Genomic DNA, 25,119 nt, shown 5'->3' with positions numbered 1-25,119 from the left:
TCAACATTTAGAGTCATCATCAGAAAAATAACTTATTTGACAATTTTCATCTGTTTCAAGTAAATTTTCACTTGAAATAAGTAGAAAAATCTGCCAATGCGACAAGATTTATCTTCTCATTATAAGCAAAACAATCTTGTTCCACTGGCAGATTTTTCTACTTATTTTAAGTGAAAATCTACTTGAAACAGGTGAAAATTGTTGTTTTTTTCCAGTGATGAGTCTTGTTTTAAGTGTAATGAGATTTTTTTTAACTAAAAATGAGACATTTTAACTAGGAATAAGACAAATATTCTTGTTAAGATTTTGGGTTTTTGCAGTGTATTATGTCAGATGTGCTGTATTATTGCCACCTTCCACCTAATACCATTGTTTTGTATTGCTCTAAGAAAGGTCTTCTGCCTGTTTGCGAGATAGAGTTGAAAATGTCAAAATGCTGTATTAAAGGAAGGCTAAAAATTTTATTCCTTGTCCCCCCCCTGGATTTATTCTCTAAAATTTTACTGTTTATTGTCCCCCCCAACTATGAAACGGGATTTTCGCCCCTGGCGTAGCCGGTACTGGAGTTGAGGGGGGATGAGGGGGAATGGCATCCCTCCTGAAATAAAAATGGTCAAAATCATCCCTCCTTTCCATCCCTTATGTCATTTCATCAATGAATGTGGTATTACTGCTATTTCAACATTTAGAGTCATCATCAGAAAAATAACTTATTTGACAATTTTCACCTGTTTAAAGTAAATCTTCACTTGAAATAAGTAGGAAAATCTGCCAGTGGGATTTATCCTGCAAGCAAAAAAATCTTGTTCCACTGGCAGATTTTTCTACTTATTTCAAGTGAAAATCTACTTGAAATAGGTGTGATAAGATAAGATAAGATAAGATAATCCTTTAATAGTCCCACAGAGGGGAAATTTGCAGTTTACAGCAGCAAAGGGGATAGTGCAAAAACAAGAGGCATCAATAGAAATAGTAATAACACAGTGATAATGACACACTATAAACAGTAAACTGGTATATATAATAATAATAATAAGAAAAATAAATAATAAGATGAGTCTTGTTTTAAGTGTAATGAGATTTCTTTTACTAAAATGAGACATTTTAACTAGAAATAAGACAAATATTCTTGTTAAGATTTTGAGTTTTTGCAGTGATCCATTTTATTTATCCTGTGAAGGACAGAGTCATATTGATAAGTTCAGAAAACAGTTTTTTATTGTTGTGTTTTGATGTATTTGATGTAAGCCCAGTGGATATTTAAAGCTTACAGAAGGCTGCATTTAACTGCTGCTATGTAATTCCTGCAGTTTTTCTGCAGGTGTTTTGGTCAGTGCTATTATTTGTAATATATATGATAAAATCCACCATCCCCCCTGATATTTTTTTTACAACTCGCGTCGCCGCGTAACCTACGCCGTAGGCTCTGCGTTGGTGCAACGCGGAACCATAAATCATCTTCGTCGGCCTCCAGGTGAAGGCGCGCCGCGCTGACGTGTCTCCATTACAGCTGCTGCTATCTACAGGGCCGGGGCGCTCTCACACCTATGCCTAATTAACATTCATTAATACCCCCCGTCGCCTAGCAACCGCTACTACCGCTCATCGGCGGAGGTGGGAACCTAATTATAGTAGTAGTAGTAGTAGTAGTCTGAGTGTTTGATTTAATTTATTTAATTACATTTATTTTATAATCAACATAGCTACATTAAATGAATAACAGGTTATACAATTTAAATTAAACCGGTAAAGTTTCTTCTGTGTCACAGAAATGATAAAGATGTGTAAAATGCCTCAGAAGAGCCAAACAGGGAAGATAACTCAAAATGGCACGCTGTTAAAAAGATCTCAAGCAGATTCAAAACTACTAATGGATTCAAGGCAGCTTTATCAATATAAAATATCAAATAAATAAAATGATAAAACAAGGTATATGAAAGTCAGTGACTCAAAACAGCAAGCAAGATATGAATAGTCTCCAAAAACTTAAAACTTTTAAGATTCAATGTGGTTACTATAAGACAAACTACAAGAGGGAATCAAAACTATCAGCAGACCACAAGCATGGATGCAGGATTCTGGGGTATTTGCTCCAAACCCCTCACCCTGGGCAGACGGGACAGATAGCTCACCTGTCATTAACAGCCACTACATTGCAGATAAAAAATACATTACATATACATTGCAATAAACCTAAATAAGGGGTTTGGGTCCCAACCTGGAAATTCTAATACCACATTATATCAGTAGTCTCTTGTAGGTAAAAGTACTGCACTTGGGGAAAGTTAGTTTAAAAGTGTGATTTTATTATCTTTTAAAGATCAAGTTTCTAATGCAGAAAACTGGATTAGTCATGATTTTCTTCCTGTGTATTTTCTCACTAACTTCCGAGGTGTTTCTGCCCTGAAGCTGCAAGCTCCAAACAAAGGCTGGACAGGTAGGAACAGGTTCTCTCTGGTCACGGAGTCCGCTTCCACTGTTTGAATAAAAGGACTGAGAGGAAAGGTATGTTTTAAAGCATACCTGCCTAGCACTGCAATCCAGCATGATAATCTCGTCATGTTTAGCGTACTCCTCGTCACATAAGTATTACTAGTGTATTATGTGGAAAAAGGGAGCGTTAACATTTCACTTCCATCACAAGAAGTGATAGAATAGTCCGGATATCCTACCAGGGAAAAGACAATAAGGTATTGTTTGGCGGGAACAGTCATTACCGGTCATTAATCAGCCTTATTGATGGGAAAATGACATCAAAAGCAAGTGCGCTGTTGTTTCTCACACCTGGATTATGTCGTGGCGTCCCTTCCAGACACCTCAATCACACGCCTGGGCGTAAATCATGGCGCTCAACCAGTTTCTTTTCTCAGACACTCACAAAACAGGAGAAAAATATCCGTCTGCACCAACGCTTAAGCCCCATCTTACTGTCAATCATCCCCAAAAAAAGATCACACTTGAGACTGTTAAATTTTCAAAGTTTTTTTGTTTTTGTTCAGTTTGGTTTCAAAATAAAGATCACACAATTGTTTAGAGACAATCTACAACAGGAGTTACAAAAAATAGTTGCCCAGGCAATAAGCATACACAGGTTCTGTTTACTATACACTTATGGTTACAGGTGTGCTCGTAGTAAATATACACAAGGCTGCTTCAAATGTACACTGCATTGTGGTGGGCTGCCTTTCTCACCCAAAAATGACATAAACAGTATGATACAGCACTTACAGCACTAGAGAAATGCCAAAAAAGAGAAAGAAAAACAAACAAAACCCACAAGAATCTCCTCTGTACAATCATGGGTTTACCCCTGAAAACGGTCGTGGGTAATAAGAGGGGGCGGGGGGGACAACTGAGCAAATGTTATTAATCCCACCCAGCCAGCATACCAATACACAACCAACCCATGGGGTAAAGTATTCCTATAAAAAGATTAAAAAAACAAACAAAAACAACCTTTAACATAAGCCAGAGGACACTAGAAGAGCTAAGAGAACGTGTCCAATTAGGAGTCAGTGGGATACTGAAGTCTTAAGTTAAGCAGTGACGAGATAAAGATAAAAGCGAGCGTGTTGAATCTTTGTACAAGTACTACGCTGTATAGAAAGGGCTTTTCAAAACAAAAATTTGATATTACAATTTACAATATACAATAACTCATATGTCACAACCAAGGAGGTGAGAATATACACTGAAATGCACAGTTTTTTTTTTGTTTTGTTTTTTTTCCAGAGTAGGCTTTTTCTTTTTTTTTTTCTTCTCATACCAAAAAGGGTGGTAAAGCACTTTTACATTACAAGGGTTTACAAATGTACAATTATACAGTCAGAAGTATGTGGTCACTACTAGGATACATTATAGATACAGATTCAACATCAAAAACCAGAAAAAACTATAAAGTTTTATATATATATATTTATATATATATATATATATATATATGCAAAGGTCTACACCAAGTATACATGTTATATTTGTAGAAGCAAGACCAGAAAACGAATCTCCCATGCTAAATGATCTGTCTGCTGGTTAGCTGATGGCGCGTGTGTATTCGCCGATGATTCTGTGATGTCAAACAAAATTAAACACTCATTCCATTTCATAGTGGTAAATTACGAGGGAGGGAGGACGCTAGGACTCAAGTGTGCAGCAGAGAAAACGGTGAAATGATTCTTGAGTTCATTAGAAATAATGAAAACGGAAGGAGAGCGAGAGAAAAATACAAAGGAGTGAAGAAAGGGGGATCAGGGCTCACCTCTCACTCCACCTACTGCACTCCTTCCCCCAGTTCAGCAGGACTGGGATTGAGCGGGGGAAACAAATAAACACACCTAAGGCTACCTGTGGCAACAGGGTCCTTCCAAAGGGTTTCCAGGGGTGGGGGGTATGATGTTTACTCTGCATCCTAATAGGGGAGATCTGCAGGGGGGGGGGGTTGTGGCCGTGATTTCTGAAAGAGTCTGATGGGGACAGTGTGGCGGGGGGCAGGTAGACGTGCCGATACAAGGGAGTCGGGGCGGGGGTTGGGGTTGGGGGTCAGATGGTAGATGTGATTGCAGGGTGGGGTGAAGGTTGTGGGCCGTTTACATAATGCCGTTAGGAGGACCACAAAGAGGACCCAGGTCCACGCCGTTCTTCATGTAGTACTTCTCCAGCTTGGCGAGAATGTGTTTCCCGTACGTGTACTTCCTCAGGGTGGAGATGTGGGGCCGGATCTACAAAGAGACACAGGCTTAGTCACACGCCACAGCCTTCTCCTTGCTGTTTTACTACATTTAAGACCGCAACAGTCATCAGGGGAACGGAAAAGAAAAAAAAGAAAGAAAAAAAACTGTGGCAGCATGAAACGTTCATTTTTATTACGTTGCCTAGGAAACCACTGACATGAGTTGCCAAAGTGGGATCAATGAATGTGCAGGTTGCCCACTGATATCCTCCAGATTTTTTTCCGCCTTTCTGCCTTTACCCACCTTTTCAAATAAACGGTTTAACAAATGGGGAAAAAAAACCAACTGTTTTGTAAGATTTTTTTTGCGACACTGAACTCCTGCATGCACGTCCAGTAAACGCAAAACAACATCTCAGCGGTTTTAACGGGACACGCGATGAGATCTGGATCCTTCAACCAACCTTATGCATCACGATTTTCCTCTGCGTCGGCTCCGCCACGTCAATCATCTTCTGAACCACATAGTTGGCGTACTGGTCCTTCATCATGGTGTATAAGGCACTGTGGGGGCCCTCAGTCAGGCTGCACACTTCGTCTATCAGCACCGCACGTTCTGCCCGGGACGCGTGGGTCACACACTTCTCCACCACGTTGCTGGAGGAAAAAGCAGGAGCAGAAGATTAGTGCAAGTTATATGAAAAACAAAGCCTTTTACTTCAGCTTTTCCTTTAAATGTTACTTTAAAAATGTCATTGTTCGAACTTGGAGAGTCAGTTATGTGTAAGTTATTTGTTGGGCTCCTCGAGTGAAAGACCTCTAAAAAAAGGGTTAATAATTTCCTCAGCAACCCTTTTATTTAAGATGTGAAGCATCATAAAGTGAACCTACGTCCTTTTAGAGAGGATAACTCAGGTCTGAAAAAGTTAATGTGGGAATTTTAGACCAAATGGTGTTACAAAATTTACTTGGGTCGTCTGCTCCATGTGTGGCACAAAAATGAGGAATTTCATTTACAGGGTCAAAGTTTCTGCTGCCAGCAGGGCTGGAGAGCATCCTGGCTACACGCTTCACATTTAAGAGTTTGGAGGCCGTTCTGGAGGACTCGAAGGAAAAGTTACTTGAAAGTCTACGTCTGCAGTGACACTCACCTGGCAAACTTGTGCTGGCTGAGTCCCAGTACGTTGCCTCTTATCTCCGCCACTATCTTACTCTTATCCTCGGCTCGTCCGTGCTCTAAAACGTGCTGGATCACATAGTTCCCATACTGGTCCTGAATAAAACAAACACGTGACGGTAAAACGTCAGGGGGACAGCTGGTGCCTCTGACGTCACATCAAACACTGATCACTTCCAAAATCTGGAGGCTGAGAGCGAGAGTATTTGAGCCAACTGGAGGGTCTTTACCTGCACTAGCTGCTCTGTGTGTTGATGAAGCTCCTCTAGTATCGGCAGCGTCTGTTCGGGGAGGCAGTGTTCAAGAATGCGCTGGATGACTCGGCAGCCGTATGGGTGAGTGGAGAGGGCGAAGACCTGCGATACGTGTTATAGTTCATCGTTAGTAATCCCACCGAGCCAACATGACTGAAGAAAACATGGCAACGTTTGATACACTATCATTTTTTTTCTTGCATTGATGGTACAAAGGCACACTGAGCAACACCATCAAAAGATTTGAGTCATATTTTTCACCCCACCCCCTCTGCAGGGAAGGTGAAAGCAAATTCCTGATGCGTTTCCAACTACACAAACAAACCTGAGCCACCCAGTAAGAAATATGCAGTTACACAACATGCAAACACACGAGAGGGGGAAAAAACACATACATTAGAGAGATTTATTGTCAAAGCAACCAGAGTGACATCTCAGAACTGAAACCTTTCAATCGGCATATGCATCAATGCACACAAATCTTTCCTTTTACAGTTTATGCTAATGTAACATTTAGCTTCTGTGTAGAAGACGTCTACTGCCACTGGGCTGAGGTCGCTGTTGCCAAGGCAACGTGCCCTGTCCCCTGCAAAAGGACTGTGTATATAACCGAACTTTGACAGTGACAATATGCTTGCTGCCTCCAGGCGGCGGCCGTATATGTGTGTGTGGGGGCATCAGCTAAGAACTGGCAGGCGTCAGTGATTGAATGAAGCACAGACGGGACCCACCTGTCCCTTGAAGGCTTCGATGATGAAGTGCAGTGCATGAGGCTGGACACATTCAATACACTTCTGCACCACGTGGTTACCGTTCTGGTCCTTCACACACTTCAACACATGGCCGTCCAGTTCCCGCACCATCTCGCTCTGCAGGGAGGACAGAGGCGGGGGAGGGAGAAGTGAGGGAAAAATGTTAGGAATCAAACATTGCCTGGAGGCATTTTGCAAACTTTATTCACTGTGGTTCACTACCCAATAAATAACGCTGGACTTTAAACAGATGCCCCACTGGGAAATCTATTGAGGTCCATTAAGAAAGATGGATAACTTTCTCTCTCTCTCACATAAACACAGGCCAACATTCCATAACACAACATTTAAACAGGCGTGTTTTGTCTTTTTGATATTGAGGTGGATCTGCTGCCTGCAGCTAAACATTTTCACTTCAACAGTTAAATCTCTAGTAGGGCTGGGCGATATGGACCAAAAGTCATATCTCGATATTTTCTAGCTAAATGGCGATACTCGATATATATCGATATTTTTTCTGTGCCATAAATGGGGTTTCCCCCAAAGCATTATAGCATAGCATCTCTGTTAGCTTCATTTTTTTCTGAGGCAAACCCTTAAAAAAACAGTCAGTTTTAATACAAAGCCTCGTGCCAAATGTCACACAGGTTCCTTTGTTAACAGAGGTCTGCACAATATCAAAATGTATAAAACAAATGAAATAAAAATAAACTGCCTGCATATATAGAATAAAAATGCTTCTTGAATAAAATAAAACAAATATCCCTTTCCTGCATAACAATTAAATTAAAATACACTGTGCAATTAATACAATGTAGACAGTAACAGGCAGACTTTTCCACTGAGGTTGACAGTTGTGCAAATAACAAAACATTTGTGCAAATCTCAAATAAAACATTCAAGTCAATTTGTCACAAAATAAGCTATATCAAAATTTTTAAAAAAAAAATGTAAAAAAAAAAAATCGATAAACGATATTGTCTGGTACCATATCGTGTTTGAAAATATATCGATATATATTAAAATCTCGATATATCGCCCAGCCCTAATCTCTAGGTTCTTTCTTTGCTGGTGGTTTGCAGGTCACCTACTTTTATACAGTTCAGCTTCAACATAAACCCCAAACTGCAGATGAGAAACATTCACCAAGTGTGTGAGGAGTGCACATCTTCATTAATACCATGTTCTGCTGCGTAAACAGCAATTTGTGATATGAAAGTCTGAATTGTGAGCACAGTGGTGGTAATAAAGATATGAATTTGGGACACAGGATATTAAGCTTCACCTCGCCTCCAGTAAAAACTAAACAGTAGCTGTGTCTGACAAGTTTAATTAGGGTCACTTTAGTCCAAAGGTGAAGTTTGTTTTAATGGTTAATACGTTCACAGTCAAAACGAATCCAACTGTACTTACAATGACTTGTTGATCTGAGGGGATGAACTCCAGAGCTTTCTGAATGACCCTGCAGCCATACATCTGTAGGGCTAGAGACAGCACATGGCCTCGAATCCTCTCAGCCAAAGCCAGCTTCTGGTCCAGGCTGCCAAACTAAAAACACACAAACAAAGCGAGCCTGTAAATCCCCTGATCCGTTTGACAACGCAACATACGCATCACTTACACACGAGACAGTGCAGCTATCTAGAGGATAAAAGGTTTCCATAGGAGTTCAATCTTGGCATCTCAAATCCCACACCTCTCATACACACCTCAAAGAATTTCTGGATTACGTAATTTCCGAAGACGTCCACCATGAGCTGGTACGCCGCCTGCAGAATCTCGCTGAAGACAAGCTGGCGCTCAGCTGAACTCGCTCGCTCTAATTTCAACTGGATAAACCTTTGAAAAGTCAGAGGAGAACAAATTTAACACACATGTTGCACACTCTTCAAGGTTTATTTTTTTGTTTGCTTTGGCAATGGGAGGGGGGGGCTGAAAGGAAAAGTACAGAAATAGCCCCTTAATATAGAGAATGAGTTTACAAAGTCTGCATGACGCTGCAGACAAATAACACACGCACAGCAATAAAGCGAGACAGAAACTTCTATATCTGTGACCTGAGGGAACAGTCAGGCAATGCAAGACACATTTCAGAGTGGAGAAAGCACAAAGAGGGAGCTGAAGGGACCAAGGAGCCTGTGAGTCGTAGTGATGGATGCCAGGCGAAGATGAAAAGGACAGTGATGCTGCAAAGACCGAAGAGAGAAAATGTCTGGAATGTTCAGAATGGACGTCTGGGTGTAAAAATAGATCACTTCACAGTCAAAGTCTACATCAGAGGTACGTTGGTTCCACCCCAACAGACCCTGAAACTAGAACCCCCACAAAGGCATCCAGGGGCCCCCTGCTGCCTAATCAGCGCAACTTCAGACTGTATCAGAGTTTAACGATGTACCATTAAAAAATACTTGAGATATAACATTATCAACCTGTTCATGTAAAAATAAACACCAACTCTGATCCTGTACTCCCCCCACAGGGATGTAGAACTGGTGCCAGAGGTCAACGGTCTTGAAGCACAAGTATAAAAAAAAAAAAAAGGAGAGGAAAAGAGGTGGTTTTTTGTGTGTACGTGCAGTTATTTCTAAAATTGCCCTATTCTTTTTTTGTTATTAATTATTTTATTTATGCATGTGACATTTAATAGTTGAAAACCGATAACATAATATTCTTTTTCCATACATATTTTTGTATGACACACAAAAACAAAATAAAATACAAATCAATCATCACCCCCACCCACCCTCCCTCCTCCCCTCGGACCAACCATATTACATAATGCATAATTATTTTTTATCACCTTTGTCTTGTGTCAATATATACGCAGACAAAGTACCTATATATTTACGCAAATATACCACATATAAATACACATCAATACACCAAGCCGAAGAAGAGCACCTTATAAGGTCAAGTACAATTTTAAAACATGTTTTGGAGCACCTCTGCCAATCGAGACCATGTATTAATGTTCTTCTCTCTTGCACCATGTAGCCGGGCCATCCAGTGAGAGCCCATTGCTGGAATGTTGCCCTATTCTATTTGACAAAATGTAATATTCAGAATGCAACTGTACAACTTGATGCCATTTCTGCTTTTTTTAAATTGGAAACTGGCCACAAATACAACAGCATCGTATAAACTGCAGTGATTTTTTAAATGCCTGCGACCTCAACTCAGCGACTCTGTCCTAAAGAACAGTAACATTCACCACAAAAAAAAAAGGATTTAAACGCTTCAAATATAATTTTGCACCATATAATATATATATTTAACTAGAACTAGACTAGACCCCGTTATTATCCCTGCATGATGAACGAGCGCTGGGCTATGTAAATGCGGGGGGTTATAGCCTCCCAGAAAGCTGAACCCGAGTTGAGGGGATGGAAGACGACACTGGAGGAGTTATGGAGTGGGACTACGTAAAATGCCACCCTGCTGTCTGTCTGGTCGGCCTCGCTGGCTTCACCGAGCTGGCAGGGGATCCACGCTGACTAATAACGCCATTTGCCTAACGACTTCTACAAATCTTGTTGCGCAAACAGGACCAGCAGCCTCCCTCCGCACTCCTGCTGTTGTGTTCACTGAACTTCTTTCCACAGCTCTTTAGTTCGTTAATGACCCCAGTTTCGTTTCCTGCAAAGCCGTGGTCTGTCATTTAAATAGCCTGTTGCAGATTACGGTTCGGTAACGTGCTGATTTATGACGCCCACGGCTCTGGGGACGGGGAGCTCGCGGACACCCTCATCTACAAATCCCACCCACGACCCCGCGTCAGATATGTTTACATTACTCCTGACCCACGATTAAGTTTACCCCCGGAGGTGAGATACCGACGGGGCCAACTCCGTGTCAGTTAATGTAAAAAGGACAGGGGACACACTGGATTTGGGTATTTAAAGTTGGTATTTGACATTGTAAAAGGGGCTTAGGATTCTTGACCGGAACCAAACGCTCACAACATGACTGCCACATCTACTCTCTAATAGCGATGGGCGGTATGGACTAAAAAATGTATCACGATAATTTCTGGCATTTATCCCGATAACGATAAAAATGACGATTAAAAAAAATACCAATTCAACTCCACCTTTTTAACTATAAATCTATCACCACATTCAGTCTTTGGAGCCCCAAAACAAGTTTTCTTAGCTTATAAAATCACAAAGTAGAAAAAAATACAACTTGATAAATAAAGAAACAGGACAAATAAATAAAAGTTCACTGAAAATAAAATCCAATCAGTGATGACCTCTTCTAATATAAATAAAATGTGCAAATTAACCTGTGGTTGGAACATGCCACAAATTAGATACTATTGCAATTTTCTTTCCTAATAGTCAAACGTTATATCGAAATGTAACAACCATTTCCTTCTGTTTTTGCAGACTCTGCACATAATAGATGATGTTTGCTCCTCGTCTCTCTTTTTAAATCTAAACCAGTTCCAGATAACGGAGCTGGAGTCACGTTTAACAACCAGCTCCTCGCTTTCAGATCCGCCTTCCACCATGTTTGTTACACAAAAACATTATTAACAGGAATTTATCGTTTTTACCGCGAGATGACAAATTCTTACCGTGGGGAATTTTTTTGACGGTATATCGTGAACGGTAAAATATCCCCCATTCCTACTCTCTAAGTTGTATCAATAGTAGCTGACAATCCTGATATCCATACCAAATGATATTCAAATATCCTGTTACAGAGTACTGACAATTCATAACTCCTACTCTGGGTGTAGAGGAGCTTTCTCTTGCGTACCTGCTGCCATGCTGGTCCTGGCTGAACTCCATGATGTGGCCAGCAATGTCTCTGAGCTGCAGGTTGGGGAAGCGGTTGTTCCTGAAGTCCTCCAGCAGGCGGCTCCGGCCTGAAGGCATCACGTCAGACATCCCGTAGCGTAACCGTGATGACGGGAACAGCTGGCTGCTGGGTGAGAAGAGGGAGGAGCCTGAGCTGGCGGCACTGCGGTACTTGGCCTCTGCTCCCGGGGCTGCAGAGATGAAACGGCCACTGCCATTGGTCAGGCCTCCTGTGGAATAAGACACGGTGATCCAAGATTAGTGACTTTCCAATATTATATAAAGTGATCTGTGTCCAAGTCACCATAACAAACACAATGTGGTTAAGTCAATAAACAATATCAATTTATTGTGTCTTTATTAACCACCCCTATAAAAGATTGATGGTGCAGATGGAAAAATAGGCAAGGTTGCAGACTAATAATAGCTAAGGTTTATTGGAGTCAGTAGTTTACACACCTGGAGTCCTGTTAATGAAATTAATTTGGAGATTGAATATGCACTTGAAAATGTTAAGTTTGCTATTCCTAAGAAGTGAAGACTTTTAAAGAGGAGTACTCTGAAGACATACGATCAGGAGCAGTTCATCAATACAGGGCTGATAAGGAACAGGAAATGATCTCCATGTGTTTAGGCATCCATCAGTCCACAGCGAGACAGTTTGTCTATAAGTGGAGGCAGTTTAATACAGTCTAGGAAGAGCGGCTACTCCGCACCAAGCCAAGATGACTCCAAAATGCGCAACACAGAATCCTTAAAGACGTTAAAGGCTTGAAGACGTCTCTGGACCTGCCTCTGTTCATGAGTCCATCATATGCAAGTCATTGGAGAGACCAGGGAGCTGCTGCTCTTCCAAAAAGCAGTGCTACTTTTGACAAATCACCAAATCTGAGGGCTCTCATCGAGATTTTGTGTGATTTTTTGTGTTGCCAATCACAAATGCTGCAGGTTTTATTTCCTGATGTGAATCAAGTATGTGCAGAATTTGAAGTCAAGAGATTTACCATCAAACATGATTTTCTAATTTACTATTTTTAAGCCTCACAGCATCAAAAGAGTGCGCTGCGAGGGTAAAAAACATTGTATAAAGGAATACATTCAGGGATAAAAGCATATTACATCCTAGTAAATTCCAGTTCATCACATCATTTCTGTGTTAAACCACAAACAGCTTGTGGTTTGTTAACAGGTGACTGTCTCTCTCTTTGAGATGCCAAGATGATACAGAACCTAATGACCTGAAATGTGAAGCATCATTACAAAGATGGCAGCCTTTTTGCAGAAACCCGTTTTGTTCAAAAATCTTAATAAAAAGATAAATAGCTATTCTTAAACACGACACTGATAAGTATTTTCTGAACAGAAATAAAAAGCTGTTTTGAAAACAGTTTCTGAACATGCATAGATGGCTGTTTATGTTATTGTATTTATTTATTTTAACTCCTGGGATTATCTCTGCAATAATGTGATTTCTTTTTTCACTGCACTTGACGTATGACACAAATATGACACAGAGCGTGTGCATGATGCATCGACTTGACTGGAACAGACTCAAATAAATACATAAAAAATAAAAACGTTACTGGCTGTCAACCACTCAGAGCAGTTGAGCAAACAGCACCAAAACCGTGACTCAAATATCCATATCCAAATGAACGGCTTTGCAAATTAATAGAGGAGAAGTCCCATAAAACACCTGTTACACCTACTTTGTAGGTTTAATACATTCTCTATCTTTGGGAAAAAGATGCTCATGACACTGAAGCTAACCAGAGTACACACAAATACATTTATAGAGAAGCATAAAAGTCAGTGTGTACAGAAAACGTTTGTTACCCTCAGCACCCTTAAAACATGACATCACTAAGATAATCTAAACACCGTGAAGCTGAGGGTTTTCAGCAAAGATCAAGTTACCTCCCTACCCCCAAGAAAACATGGTCTTTCCTGCAGTATGAAAATGTAAAAACAAATCCAAAAAAGTTGAGGGATCCATCACAGTCATAATCCGGCCTCATTATGGATGTTTTTCAAATCACATGACTTGAGCGGACTGTTTGAAGTGCACTTTACCCTGCCAACTGCTAAAGATGCAAAACACAGAGGACGCTCACAACTGGCTGCTTTACAAGTCTACTAGCGAATTTTTAAAACTTAAGTATTTAACTCTCGAGTTGAGACGTGCATCCAGATCACGTGACTCATTTACAATGAGGTAGCAATAAAGAGGTGAATATACTTGCTGTTCAGAACGTGCACACACCATATCCTGCGTTCGTTTCACGTGTCGACAGGCACGTTCTCCAAAAGACAGTGAAAGCGTACGCGACCTGCAGTTCTCGCTTTGCGCGTGAGTGGCGCTGGTCCACGTCAGAGCACCAGCTGACCACACATCGTCAAACAAAGCAGAAGACGTATGGAAATATTCCCGGTATTTCTCATCATCGATTGCCCGCATCGGTAAGACAAGGGTGGCGAACTCTCAAGTCTCCCGACGGCTTTGGTTCAACGGTCTAACATGCCATCTCCGATGGCGCCGATTCCTTTGCCGAGATCGCAACCAAAGCAATGTTATAATCTCCTCTTCATCCAATGTTGTCATGTTCTTTACTTGTTCGTTGTTATAATCTGCTACTGCTACCACTAAATATTTTATTACTTTTCCAACTCTTGCTCTGCATACTGCATAATGACGAGCTCACCTCGCGTGGTACGCGAGAGAGGTTGCAGTTGGTTGTAAACGGACGCGAACGCAGGGTCCAACGGCAAGTATATTTGCCCCTATAGACGCAGCCTTGTGTAGCCTCTGTTTATAAACCACTATATGCCAGTTGTTGCATCATGTTGCTAGGCCAAGTAGAACCAGTTATAACTTGTATACAGCATGTATTTTTTCTGCACATCGCCATTATGTTTGGTGGAAAAATGCACCACATCCACCCATATAAAAATGAAATGGTAACACGCAGTATTTGGTTGCTGTAGAAGAGAGAAAAGTTATTGGAGTAAAGATAAAGCAGTTTTGAGATATTGCCTCCAGGTGGATAAAAGGAAGAAAGACACCCTGGAGGTGTCAGGACTGTGATGGACAAGAAATATTTTTCTTATGGCACAAACAACTTGTGACACCTGATTTATTTAGTTTTTGGGAAATTGAAAGTAAACATGTGAGACATTACCTGCACTTTAATGTAAAAAAGGGTATATTACTTTGTTTGCTAAATTTGTAAGTTATTAAAATGTACAATATAAGCTATTAAAATAGTTTGTTAAACATATTTTTCATTTTCACAGTAAAAAACTAAGTTTTTCCTGCTCAAATTCTATGTTTTGTGCAACGAATACGGTAATACAGTTTGTCAAAATTAAAAATTAACCATCAATTCACACAGGTAAACAATGATACCAAACAAGACACGATAAACGTTTTTTTTTATGGTAAAGTATATAGCTAAATTAAAAAACAGTCAAACAGCCAATTATACCCAAGACTCCAGATGGTTATACATCTATGATGCAGGATTTAAAGCTCCAAATTCATAATATTGAAATCCAACAGGTTTCATGTGTCAAATTTCTTGGTGTACTAGTGGATGAAAGATTAACCTGGGGAAAACATATTGAGTATGTATGCAAAAAAAATTATGAAATCCTATGGTATTATTAGAAGAGTTTCTTTCTTTGTTAATCAGTCATGTCTAATGATATTATATTATAGTCTAATTTATCCATACTTGACGTATTGCAACATTGTTTGGGGCGCTTCTTATTCTTCGTAACTTACACAATTATTTTTAATTCAGAAAAAGATTCTTGAGAATGATCTCATATTCTTCTCATCAAGCACCTTCTGCACCCTTATTTAGCAAATTTAAATTATTATCAATTTTTTCTATTAACAAGTTTCAAACATGCCTGTTTATGTTTAAGTTCATTCATTTCAAACAAGACATTCCAGGCACTTTTCATAATTATTTTCTGTTATCATCAGATATTCATTCTTATTCAGTTAGAGGTGGAAGAACTTTCATTTACCTCATTGTCGTACCTGCAGTCACCAATCCTTTATCAAATTCCATGGCCCTCAACTCTGGAACTGTTTAGATAAATCTCTTAAGTTAGCGTCATCCTTAAAAATGTTTAGGACCAGCTTGGTGGGGTATCTTTTATTTAGACAAAATTAATCAGGCTATTCTTACTGAAATGAAATTGCCATTTCATGGATATTTTTGTTTGTGTACTTATTGTATTTTTCTTTGTTTCTTTTACCTTTTCTTTTTTCCTTTCTATTCTTTTGCTATTGACTGATTTGTTTTGGTGATTTTGTATTGAGGGGAGGATTTTTTATAAGCCCTTCGGGCTTCTTTTCCTCTCCTGCACAAATTATTTGTCCTTGTATGATAAAAAAATGATTGTGTTATCACTGTGCAAAAAATAAATAAATAAATAAATAAATAAATAAATGATCTACAACATGGAATACAATATTGCATTTTTTGTAGTAAGCACTGATGAGGACAACACACCCACAAGGACTGGGTTTATCAGCAGACTTACCAAGATTGAGGTTGGATGAAGAGCTGTGATTGGACAGGGAGGGTGGGGGTGTGAGGGAGTGGGATGGTCCCTGGTTGGGTAGGGGCATTCCCACAGGCCCAGGAGATGGACTGAAGCCCAATGTGCTGTTATAGAAACCTCCATGGCCAATGGGTGTGAGGCTGGAGGGTGTGCGCTTGTACAGCTCAGTGTTGCCTGTGAGAGAGTCTCGCCTGGAACCACTGCCACCACTTGAGTTGGCCACTAGAGGGAGACAAAGACACGGACTTGGCAATAGTCTCATTGAGAATTGTGAAAGTTATTCAACTTCTCTTTGCCACTTTGAACTAAACCCGCAATAATAATAATAAAATACATTCGGGAAGGTGCATATTATTTAAGTACCTGCAGTACCAAAACCTCCTAGCGTTGCTCCAAGAGTGGCACCGAGAGAGGATGAGCCGGGCTGGCTGAAGCCCAGTGAGGCCGACCCTGGTCCGGGCTGGCCGGAGCCCTGTGAGAAAAGCGAGGAGCTCTGAGATGAAGAGCTGAGGGACGAAGATCCATAGAAGGAGCTCCCTCCCAGCGCACCCCCAGGGCCGCCCTGCTGCTGCTGCTGCTGGGACGTCATGGCACGAAACGGACCATTAGCACCTCCACCCAAACCACCGTTGGCACCGCCTGCAGAGGCTGCTGCTGCCGCGACTGGAGGGATAAAAGGACTTGGTGATTTCACAGCAGACTGAATAATTATATAAACAACAAATGAAAGTTTTGTTGTCAGTGCAGACGAGATAATGCAAAGTATGTTGTCTGAATTTTCTAACAATCCGTTACAATAACTCCACCACTGAGCCAACAGTGACTCATGGGAAGTCCCTGTGCAAATCTAACCACAGACTTCAAAGTATAATCTCTTAATGTCCTAATTGCATGCTCAGGTCCAGAGGAACATTGAGAACATGCTTTTGAAGGGCACAATGTGTAATGTGTTATTTTGTCTGCATGATAACCTTCTTTGTCCCGCAGGCCACAGTAAACAACAAAGACGGGTTGGGTTTGTTTTTGTGTGTGTAAAGAGAATGACTGTTACCTGCTTGTGCTGCAGAAGGAGATATAATGACGGAGGCGGGGGCCATAAGGCGGACAGGCCCACTCCGGGCTCCAGTGTTGACCACCAGGGCCCCCGTTTGATCATAATAGGCTGCAGGTGCCAAGACTGGGTACCCTGAAAAACAGGTTTTTTAAAATGTTGACAAAATTAGAGATACCACAAATATGATATCTGCACAATACTGCTGTAAAGCAAATGTAGATTCATTTATTGTGAGCTGTACTCACCAGGAACCCCGGCTGCTAACCCCTGCCCAAAGGCAAGAGCCGAGTTTACCGCTGCTGCCGCCACCAGCTGGTCATTCTGCTGACCTTGCTGGCTCTGGCTGGGGGTCAGAGGGCGCTGGTTTCCTCCAGCACGCATCACCTTTACCAAGCAGGAGAAAGAACAAACTTCAATTCATCTGCAAAACTGTGCTGCAAAAAAAAACTCCAAAGCTCTCTCAAACCACAGAAGCTGCGGTGAACTGTAAACATACACTGGTGCAGGAATCTATCAAGTTAATGTTTACAAGAATGCTTACACAAAAAGACACATAACAGTATGCAATGAAGTGCCAAGACGAAACCATATTGCTTATGTCAGCATACGGGGGGGAAAGAACAAGTGAGGAGTAAACGGCAAGAGCAAGTATTTCTTGTCATCTGTACATACTCTTTACAAGCAAAAAGGTTTTCGACTGCATTTTAACCAGTAGATGAGACGTCCGGCACGGCAGTAACATCATGTTACGGGCAGTTGTTTTGTTTCGTTAAGTAGCACTGACCTGCTGTTGGTTCTGCTGGCCCTGGCCCGTTGCTTGCTGATTGGCTGAGTTGTTGGCTGCAGCAGCCTGCTGCTGGAAAAGGTTGGCTGGATAGACCCCCCAAGGCGTAACGCCATAGTACTGGGGAGGCATTACCGCTGGGCCTAGACACAAGCAGGCGTACATAACAGTTGTAAAGCTCCTTCGTAAACTGTGTTTATGAAGATGGTTAACATTTGGAAAAATCTATCAAATGCCTCTAAACTGAGCCAAGGTAAGTCTTAAACATGCATGTCTCACCAAGTGTAGCTGCTGCCGCCAGTCCTGCCGCGTAGGGGTCTGTGCCTGGTGGTGCAGCACTGATTATGTAAGGATTGGGCACAAATGCTGGAGCCAGACCTGACGAGCACATGGTGGGAAAAGGTGTACACGTTTTACATGAAGCATCAAGCTGTGGAATTCACATGCAAATCGTGTTTACTCTCAAACTACTTAGAAAATCCATAATTTAGACATTGGATAACACTTTTGTAGTGGGCGCACGGCCACAATGTGTCCCAATGATATTTTAGCTTTTTAAGCATCACTTGTGTTTTAGCAGACTTAAATTTGAGCAGCACAAACTACTAAATACTTTATACTCCTGAAAACAGAGCTTCATCTTATGTGTGCCCTCAAATGACACAAATATCTGGCCAGGCTTCACACATCATTTGGGGGGCAAAAGAATAGGCCATTAAACTTTGGTACAGATCCAGGCCTTTTTTTTTTTCCTTTTTCCCCCAAAGTATTGCAAGTAAAGACCTTGGCAGAGGAATGTGCTCTAACTAGAGTGCCCCCATAATTATGTGGAAAATTTCACCAATTAACACACTGATGATACTTGTTGAACACTTAAAAAAAAAAAAAAAAAAAAGAAATCAGGCCAGACTCTTAATTTTCTTTAGATGGGCTGTTGGGGGGAAGCAGAGAGATGTCGTCCAGTAGAACTGCATATCTCACATTCTCAGGCCTCCCACCGAGTCATGTGTTTGTGAATTTAGAGAACAGCTTCAGAAGCTTTCAGACCCTTTGAGTTGAAATTCAAAACATACTATAAATTCAACTTAAATTGAAATGTGGATGTATACCTTTTGAAAATATTGCTTATAGCCAGCAAAAAGTCAATAACAAGGAAGTGGCTTAAGAGGGAACCACCGACGGTGAGAGTGGATAGCCACTGTGAAAGAAATATGTGAAATGGAATTGCTGACCTTCTCCCTACGACTGTGTGGTGATAAGGCCCAGAAATATTGGGGGAAATGGCTAAAGTATATAAGTGAGAGATTGTTATAGAGCAATTCCCCCAGTGTTTAATTTCTATACTATGATGGATGTTTATTATCACTTAATATCGTGGACTGATTGGAAATTTCCTTGTTGATATCATTACCCACAAATGTTTTAACAACTTTGTTCCCCTGACTGGTTTGTACCATACAGATTTATCTGACAAGACCTTCCCTACTCTGCATACTGGATGGACTTACTGTACATTGGAGGGACTCGCACCCAGGGCTGGCTGGCCTCTCCCCTCACACCCAGGAACTATAGTACGGTAACCCTTTTTTACCAAGAGCAATATCTGTTTTTGGTTTTGTTTTTTGATACACCATAATACACCCCGTTCAGTGACCTGTATGTTCCGTGCTGTTTGATTTATGTCATTTTTTTTACAGCACATAAAATTCTGTATTATAAATAGGGGTGTAACAATATATCGTGTCACGAAATTTCGCGATACAAAAACGCCACGAAACGTGTGGTGGAGGTGACAAACTGTGTCGCGTTATTGGATTATTAATATTAATCTATTGTGTTCACTAGTAACGCGCATCCGACCACGCGTGACGACCGCGCCTCGAGTTAAGCCTTACATTATTAAATTAAACCTTTTTCGGGTCGTGAGTATTATAAACACGGGGAAACTTCTGCTAAGTTCGAGTGTACTTTAATGTCCGCTCAACAGTGTAGGATTTTAGAACATCAACACAGCAGCTAGTGCTGTACTGTGGCGTATCACTCCGCCCAATCTAAAACAGACTAATCACTACAGATAAACTGACTAGTGTCATTATAGTCCCTGATTTACATCAGAAAATAAAGAATATATTTATAAAATAATGAACCCTGAATTACCAAAATAACCTTCTTAACAAAAATAAATCTGCTCTTACACTTATAAGGTGAGCATGAATCAATCTTTTTTATGATGTAAAATTGTATGTATTTATTTACTTATTTAATTTTAGTTGTTAAATTTCTGGAAAAGAAAAAAGTCAAGTCATACATGAGAGAAACTATTCAGTTTGTGGCAAAATATTTTTACTTGTATGAAACTGAAGATGCATAATGCAAACCTGACATTTACTTTTAGTTCAGTTTGTGGAAAATGGTTGGCCTGGCTTTCTCTTTAAAACTTAAACAGTTATAAAGCATTACAAACTGTAACATTAGGGCAAACGCACAGTATTGTTTTGTATTTTGTGTCTTTCAAATAAAAAAAAAACATTATTTCCAGTCATATGTTCCTCATTCAAGGTTTTTAAAAAAATACTGCTATAATATCGTATCGTATCGTTATCGTGACCACAATACCGTGTATCGTACCGTATCGTGAGATTAGTGTATCGTTACACCCCTAATTATAAAACAAAAAAAAAAATAAAAATTGAAATGTATTTCCAGAGAGTGATCAGAAGTGATCTTTGTTTTAAGTTTTAAAAAGGACAAAAATCACATGGTTTCCATTCTACCATGGAGATGTGTTTGATGTGTTTTACTGTATTTCAAATAACATTAAGTTGGACAAATGAAATGTTAGCATGTACGCCCCCACGCTCCCATGTCCGTGTACAGCCAATCGGTGGCTCTTACCGATGTGAGGCTGCTGTGCAGCTGCCAGTGCGTACTGCTGTTGCTGGGCTGCTGTTAACTGCTGCACGGCGAGGGCATTGTTTCTCTGAAACAGCTGAAAACAGTGCAAGGTCAGGTGAATCACAGATAAACGACAACTGAGAAAAAACCAATGCGAGAATGTGAAGTGAATGGTAAATGAATAAATGCTTTTTCTGTCCGGAGCCCGTACCTGCTGCTGGTTGGTGTAATCAAACAACCCCACGGTGGGTTGAGAGTCCATGGGCATCTGAGAGTTGTAGTCAAACTGAAGTGGCTCCATCACAGACTCCATGGGGTCCATGGTAACACCACCTTGTTCAACACCAGAGAAGTCCTCGGGAGGTTTGGGGCCTCCGCCGCCCCCCAGAGGTGTCAAGCCCTCGGCCCCGACACCCCCGGGGCCTCCCAGCAGGTCACTCTCGGGACCCGGGGCGGGCATGTTGCCTGGAGGACGACTACAAGGAAGAGAGACCGGACGTCCACTTTACATCAGAAAGGCGTCTGCGTAACATAAGCACTGCTCCCGTGAGACGTGCTGTGCTGCATCTTACCCAAACTCCTTCACGTCGACGTCCAGGCCGTTCTGTACAGGCAGCCCATTCGGGTTGATGACATCACTGATGACATCATTAATGACGTCAGATTCACCTTCTGTTAACTCTTTTAGTTTCTCTCCCTCAAACGTTTTTGGCTTCTCCCTCTTATCTTCTTCCACTTCTCCATCCCTCTGTCCCTGCATCGTGAAAAATGCACACAAAAAAAATCAACTCACAGCGCTCCAATCACGTGACGGATGGTAAACACACAAAGGAAGGTTGTCTGTTTGATAGGGGAAAATTATTCTGACTGTTGTTAAATTAGTAACACAAAAAGATCAAAGATTTTAGGGGGAAAACAAATAGGACAAAGAGTTTACGAGGATTGAAACTATGATGACAATGACTGAATTAAAAAACAACTTGCATATGGTCCTTTTCGGAGGCAGGAATCCAGTTTGTCCGCTGGTGATGAGGAGAGAACGTACTCCACCATGCTGACTCCCAGCCCCCCACTTTCAGACCGTGGTGACATCACCGAACCAACCCCCACTTCTCCTCCGCCATGGAAACCCTGCCCCGGCCGACGGGACACCATGATTGGCTGAGACACAGAGTGATCTGTCACAGTGGAGACAGGGACTATCAATCATCAGGCATAACAATCTAAACCTTCAAACATGGGAGAATCAGAGATGGTGAATGGGACTACTTGGGACAAGACTATCACCTGAAGTTATGTAAATACTGTTTTAGCTATATTTCATCAACACCAGAACACCAATTTATTGAACTGCTTTTCTTGTTATAATCCCTTGTATGTCTTCTTCGATTGTTTAACAAATTAAAAGATTAGCGAAGAGGCTAAATGGCGCAACAGTTTCTTTTATATTATATGTAGACAGAGATTTTTATAGAAAAAAAGCAACATTTCTTAGTAGAGGCTCCAAAAATAAGTCATATAATACATAATCTGATGTTAAAAATAGCAGGGACACTTCAAACAAACTCCTGCGTGTCACCTTCAGATTCGGTCTAATGCTGATTCTAAAAATCTGAGCTATTTCTTTTTCATGTCTCCAGAAATAACTACATGCTGTCCCTCTGATGCAGCAAAAATCTGCAGGAAGAACCATCACAATCGTCACGTGGATTTTTCTTCTTCTTTCAAACGGCCATGTAAATATATGTTCCATAACGCAAGACAGCGGTTGGTTTTATTTATTCTTTTTTTAAATCCTGCACTCACTCCAATTTAATGTCTGCCCCCAAAACACGAACCTCGACTCCGACTATTACGTACCTGAGGCGCCCCACGCACTGTCCCTCCACTGGTCCAGGAATATCCCTTTTGGTCCATCCTTCCCAGAGTCGTCCGTCTCCCAGAACTTCTTACCAGTTAGGAGCTGCTACAAAAGACAAGACACAAAAAAAAAAAATGGTGAGAAAAGAAATAAAAAAGAACAAAAACGTAGGCACAGAGTTTAACAAAGGTTTCATTGAGAGGAAGTATCCTAGGATTTACTGATGGTGAACATGACTACAACCCAGGAGGGGTATATGAAGCTGGGGGAGGGGTGGGAGCAATCACCTGCAGTACCGACTGATCGAGGCGGGTGTGATAAATACCCAGAGACGGCTCACTATCTTCATCCAAAATGTCAATTATCTTGATTAGATTAAATTTCTATTTTAATTCTGGCATCTCACCAACAATTTACTTGCTTATCTCTATATTTAATCTCACTTTCGATTAAATTCAGCACAGTTTTTCCCAAACTCTGAAGACCTTCTTTGTCTAAACCTGCATGATCTGCTTCTTCTGGCAACTCGGGGGGAAAAACCCTTTAGTGGGGCTTGTAACACCGAAGCTCTTTGTAAACATGTTTTCCATTTTTAAAGGAAGTTTGGCATGACGTTTTTATTTTAACATATCAATATTGTGTTTATCATTTCTGAGTCTACAATCATCTTAAATCAGCACTGTGACAAGCTGACAATCGTGGGCCCTGGTCCAGCATTAACAGACTTGCCAAATGTAATTAAAGGACCGGAACAGATAAATGTTATTCATACCAATGCCATTACCATTTCTGTGTTGAGTGTAGGGAAAACGCAAACAGATCTATACAGAGCTTTAAGCATCAATACGGCCGCCGAAGGTGTGCATTACTCAAACACCCTGCTGTTTTAGCGTTGCTCAATTTGGACACAGTACACAAAAGAGCAGCAAGGAATTGAGATTGTTTGCTCAAAGGTGCCTGATTCTGATGGATCAGACCAGCTAGAACTGGATCTCAAAAATCCTCCCTGGAACAAAAAACAAATAAATACCAGCAGCCAGTCCAAGCAACCCAAATTAAAAAGGATATCAGATCCATCTATTTCTGGCTTTCAGAGTTTTCATTACTGTGAAGAACAATCATGACTTTAGGTTGAAGCAAATTAGGTATTTTGGGTCGATTTCCTGTTATTCAAATTTGACTCCGATAACCCTTTGTGTCTATTAAGCCAAACATCCAATAAAGAAAAGGCTGCAAAACACAAGAGACACAAAATATTTCAATCTAAACCTGATTTTTCTCATTATAAAGATAGTTAAGGCAAGAAACTCTCATGGCTTACCTCTCCCATCGCACGTCCCTCCAAAGCCAGAGCCTGGAAGTCATGGTTCAGCTCGTCCATGGACCGTACCTGCACATAGAGAGCCCACTGGGTCATGAAAGAAAAAAATGACAATTCATGTCACTCAAACTAAACTTTAACTACTTCAGTTAATTAGTAAAAAAAAAACAATTTCCATAAAACAATATGCCAGCTAAAACCACAAACAATAAAATGGTTTAAAATGGTTTAAAAAAAAAAAAAAAAAAAGAAAAGAATTGCACACATCAAGAAGCAGAATTTATTTGCATCAATCCCTCAAACGTGTCATGTTATCAAGTAGAGCAGATAGCGCATTTAAATATTCTAAAGACTGAAGCATAAATGGACTGCAGCATGTGCTACATGAATACACACCTGGCTGTCATGGATGTTGTCTCCAGTGGGCCAGCGGTGTTTGCCGGGCTGTTCTCCGTGCTGTCGCTGGAAGAAATAGTCTACCATGGCATCATCCTGGGAACGTCCAGCCCCTGCTCCACCCTGAGGTTGAGACACAAGCAAATGCATGCACATTACTCTGAAATTAGAGGCAACCGTGAGGCAGAGTGCCTAACAATATTAAAAAAACCAATTCATTTTACAGTATTTTAGGAGTAGATTATGAAGAAATGGACACACAACACACCTATGTTCAAACATGTGAAATGGGGCGCCACAATATAGTGAAATTTTACTGTCATCGTGATATCCACATGTGCGATATCAACACTGCAAAAGCCTACTTGCACTGCAATAAATGGTAGTAAATTTAGATACTAGTGGGTGTGATACTACAACACACGAAAAGCATTGTTATCATAGAAGAGAAAGACTTGCAAAGAAAAAGCAAGTATATAACTCATGGACAGAAAGGGCAGCAATTACATACAATATTTTAGCGTACATGGTATATTATAGTGTATATTTTTCTTAAGTTTAACTATATTGTTGCAG

At 40.8% G+C, this 25,119-nt stretch overlaps 1 protein-coding gene across 6 annotated transcripts in view; it reads right to left on the bottom strand.

Moving 5' to 3' along the window:
• Positions 1 to 2,966: 2,966 nt before the first annotated feature.
• Positions 2,967 to 25,119, bottom strand: part of pum1 (pumilio RNA-binding family member 1) — a 34,850-nt gene continuing 12,697 nt past the window's right edge. For 2 of the 6 annotated variants that reach the window (XM_061742596.1, XM_061742595.1), the window contains exons 3-23: positions 24,544 to 24,666; positions 24,148 to 24,234; positions 22,826 to 22,931; positions 21,950 to 22,143; positions 21,538 to 21,719; positions 21,177 to 21,441; positions 20,966 to 21,059; positions 18,350 to 18,448; positions 18,071 to 18,213; positions 17,532 to 17,670; positions 17,284 to 17,418; positions 16,596 to 16,895; positions 16,212 to 16,454; positions 11,614 to 11,884; positions 8,559 to 8,688; positions 8,263 to 8,397; positions 6,829 to 6,966; positions 6,074 to 6,199; positions 5,818 to 5,939; positions 5,131 to 5,323; positions 2,967 to 4,715 (exon numbers count right to left, since the gene is read on the bottom strand). In XM_061742596.1, the coding sequence (XP_061598580.1) occupies positions 4,584 to 4,715; positions 5,131 to 5,323; positions 5,818 to 5,939; positions 6,074 to 6,199; positions 6,829 to 6,966; positions 8,263 to 8,397; positions 8,559 to 8,688; positions 11,614 to 11,884; positions 16,212 to 16,454; positions 16,596 to 16,895; positions 17,284 to 17,418; positions 17,532 to 17,670; positions 18,071 to 18,213; positions 18,350 to 18,448; positions 20,966 to 21,059; positions 21,177 to 21,441; positions 21,538 to 21,719; positions 21,950 to 22,143; positions 22,826 to 22,931; positions 24,148 to 24,234; positions 24,544 to 24,666 (3,357 nt within the window). In that variant the 3' untranslated portion in view covers positions 2,967 to 4,583. The remainder of the gene's footprint in view (positions 4,716 to 5,130; positions 5,324 to 5,817; positions 5,940 to 6,073; positions 6,200 to 6,828; positions 6,967 to 8,262; positions 8,398 to 8,558; positions 8,689 to 11,613; positions 11,885 to 16,211; positions 16,455 to 16,595; positions 16,896 to 17,283; positions 17,419 to 17,531; positions 17,671 to 18,070; positions 18,214 to 18,349; positions 18,449 to 20,965; positions 21,060 to 21,176; positions 21,442 to 21,537; positions 21,720 to 21,949; positions 22,144 to 22,825; positions 22,932 to 24,147; positions 24,235 to 24,543; positions 24,667 to 25,119) is intronic. The other 4 variants (XM_061742598.1, XM_061742597.1, XM_061742599.1 and 1 more) reach the window with 4 other exon arrangements.

The sequence above is a fragment of the Cololabis saira genome, chromosome 15 (genome assembly GCF_033807715.1).
Source record: "Cololabis saira isolate AMF1-May2022 chromosome 15, fColSai1.1, whole genome shotgun sequence".
Taxonomy (NCBI): domain Eukaryota; kingdom Metazoa; phylum Chordata; class Actinopteri; order Beloniformes; family Belonidae; genus Cololabis; species Cololabis saira.
Note: the sequence above shows the minus strand (reverse complement) of the source record. Positions and strands in the feature narration are given on the sequence as shown.